The sequence below is a fragment of the Octodon degus genome, unplaced genomic scaffold (genome assembly GCF_000260255.1).
Source record: "Octodon degus isolate 3935 unplaced genomic scaffold, OctDeg1.0 scaffold00034, whole genome shotgun sequence".
Taxonomy (NCBI): Eukaryota; Metazoa; Chordata; class Mammalia; order Rodentia; family Octodontidae; genus Octodon; species Octodon degus.
Genome location: NW_004524610.1, coordinates 13,049,229 through 13,051,972, shown reverse-complemented (window position 1 = coordinate 13,051,972; position 2,744 = coordinate 13,049,229). Strand labels below are relative to the sequence as shown.

The following is a 2,744-nucleotide window of genomic DNA, read 5'->3' as shown; positions in this document are numbered from 1 at the left end:
AACTGGCCTTAGGTGACTAGTACCTCAGTCAGGCTTTTGCCTGAGACTCTCTGCCTGTCTCCCCAGCCCACCCTTTTTGTAAATGTCAACCACTTCCTGATGGTTTCACACCTTTCTTTCCTTTGTGAAGAAAGCTGAGTGTTAATGGTACAGGATTGGGCACCTATCGTTGTGTTGTTCGCTCTGGCTGCCACTTAGGAAAGCTGGGAGATGCCTGTGGGGAAAAGCAGGAGAAGGTGGAGAAACTGGAGAAAGGAGATGTGGCAGTGAGTGAAAATTCAAAATCCGCTTTGCTCTTAAAATGAGCATTAGCTGTCTTGGGAAACTGCAACAAATATATATTAACTTTAGAAAAGCTTAGTATTGAGAGTCTAAAAGAGTCTAGTAGGGGAAGGATCTGACTGTTTAAAAAATTAAAAGCATCCATCAGGAAAAAACGCTGGAGAATCCTTTGACCTTTTATCCCACAGGTGTACTATTTATCAGACTCAACAATGGACGCTTGGTCAGTTGCTCAGGTCTGCAGCTGGTTGGTGGAGAAAAATTTAGGAGAGCTAGTTCCCAGGTTTCAAGGTGAGTCATTTACACTTTCTAATAATTTAATTTGCGCAGCCTCGATCCCCTCGGTATCCCCTGTTGCTGAGTCTGCCTTTGTTCTTTCTACTGCCCACGATTCCTCTTCTGCCTGCCTGTGTGTGTGCGAGGGTGGGATGGAGTCACTGCAGCTGAACTTTTCATTTCTTCATTGACTGGCAGTTTCCGTTTACTGAGGGTCTTCTCGAGAACATAGTATTTCAAGAACTCTTACATACGGCATATTTGGCACATATATTTCATAGTGCTTTTGCCTCTTACAATCCAGTATGTGTTTTATCTACAAATATTGATGTTGGATAGGAGGCTTTACTAAGAGTAATTTCCCAAGAGCTCTTTTCGCTGTACAAATATAATGCTAGGGCGGGAATGGGGAAGGTTAGTAAGTGTGGTAAATGTGTAAAGAAGAATTTTGATTGTGACTTTCGGTCTTGGTTCTTAAGAGCAGGTATCTCTTTGGAAGTGTGCGATATCGAAATGTGGCTAATTCGTCAAAACTGTAGCGAATTGTGTAAGTCCAGAGAACAACTTGGGTTTCACCTGCATGTGATGTCTGTGTTGTACTGGGGTTCCATAAAGAAATTCTTTTGCCCCCAGAGGAAGAAATAAGCGGGGCTGCTCTTCTAGCACTTAACGATCGGATGGTTCAGCAACTAGTGAAGAAAATTGGTCACCAGGCTGTCCTGATGGATTCAATTGAAAAATATAAGCAGAGCAGCCGAGCAACGCAGCATCCTGGACGCTCTGGATGCCCTGAGGAGGCGGCCCCCCGCGCAAAAGCAGAAGCAACCCCAGAGTGAGTAGCTCTGACCGCGCAGGGTCCCAGGGTTGGGGTCTGTGCTTTCCCAAGGAGCCTGCAGCATCTCTCTGGAGGTCGAGCTCTTGGATCCCTGCAAGCATTTTCAGCTGCTTTGTGTGTCCAGTATTTCTAAGACGCTCTTGGCAGAATTTTATGAATCAGATACATCATTGTTACTCCCCCACCCTTTAAAACATGACTCCAGCTGCTAGGGAAGTGCTCTAAGCTGGGAGAGCCCAGGAGAGCCGCTGACACACAGCAGACGACAGGAGCTCCACTGCTCGGTCCTAACACCCATGCCCGCAAAAGGCCACTCGGGCTGCAGCTGTATTTTTCAACCGACTATTTACTTATGTATTTATCATTTGCTTATATATGTGTTTGCTTGGGACTCACTTTTGTGACCAATTTACACCCTCAAAGGCTTCACAATGCACTTTGCCAACCACCCTCGCCACAGTGAGTGTCCGGGTTCTTAGAATAATCAATGATGATAGTACCTGACAGAAATCGTGTAGAAAGATTTGTGTTGACAGATAAATAAAGATCCTGAGACCCGAAGGTAATTGTTTTTTTATTCATTGTTTCCTGCAACAATGAAAAGATATGAAAATAGGATTTATCAATTTAAAATTTTCTTTTGAGAAATATCCCAGGATTTTTATAGGTATTTTGATTTGGTGTTTTTATATTGAAGACATCTTGCAAGGCTGATAAGGTTAGATATTTGCCACTTACTCATTAATTTTAAAAAATAGATGTGATGTTTGGTGTCATCCCTTCTATTTTTACATTTTTAGAAGCTGAATATGCAGTAATATATACTTCTATTGACAAGCAATGTAACGTTACAGAGACTAAGCTTAAGTAGTTTGATTTCCAGAATATTTGGATATTTGGGGCATGGAGAGGTCAGGTAACCCTGGAAGGGTGGTTTCCAGTTGGACTGGAAATTCTCTCAACTGACTTCAGTTGAATGATTTCTCTTAAAGATTGTTTTGTTGCACAATTGAATATGTGATTTTTAGTGAGGTTCCCACTGTGAGCTTCTAATCCTTTCTAGCAAGGGGAGGGTGTGAATTTCAAGGAGAATGCAAAGTAATTTCTGGGCATTTTTAGATGAGTAGAGCTTTTGAGCCGGAAGTTCCCTCAGTTGACTGGAGTCTTGATATGTCTTGGGCACAGCTTAGAAGAAAGCAGACAGCCTTGTTTCCACTACAGACTGGTTTATAATACTCTCTAGTACATGAGAACTGGTTGGATCTTCACACAGTCTGAGCTTCACTCCCTGATTCTTCCACTCCCTGGGATGATTATATTAAATGCTGGCACTTCTTCTTTTACTTTCTTT

General features: G+C 42.6%; 1 protein-coding gene across 1 annotated transcript in view; it reads left to right on the top strand.

Annotated features, from left to right (window-relative positions):
- The first annotated feature begins 482 nt into the window (after window positions 1–482).
- Window positions 483–2,744, top strand: part of Samd3 (sterile alpha motif domain containing 3) — a 59,316-nt gene continuing 57,054 nt past the window's right edge. The window contains exons 1-2 of the mRNA XM_004630256.3: window positions 483–573; window positions 1,192–1,390. Coding sequence (XP_004630313.1) covers window positions 495–573; window positions 1,192–1,390 — 278 coding nt within the window. The 5' untranslated portion in view covers window positions 483–494. The remainder of the gene's footprint in view (window positions 574–1,191; window positions 1,391–2,744) is intronic.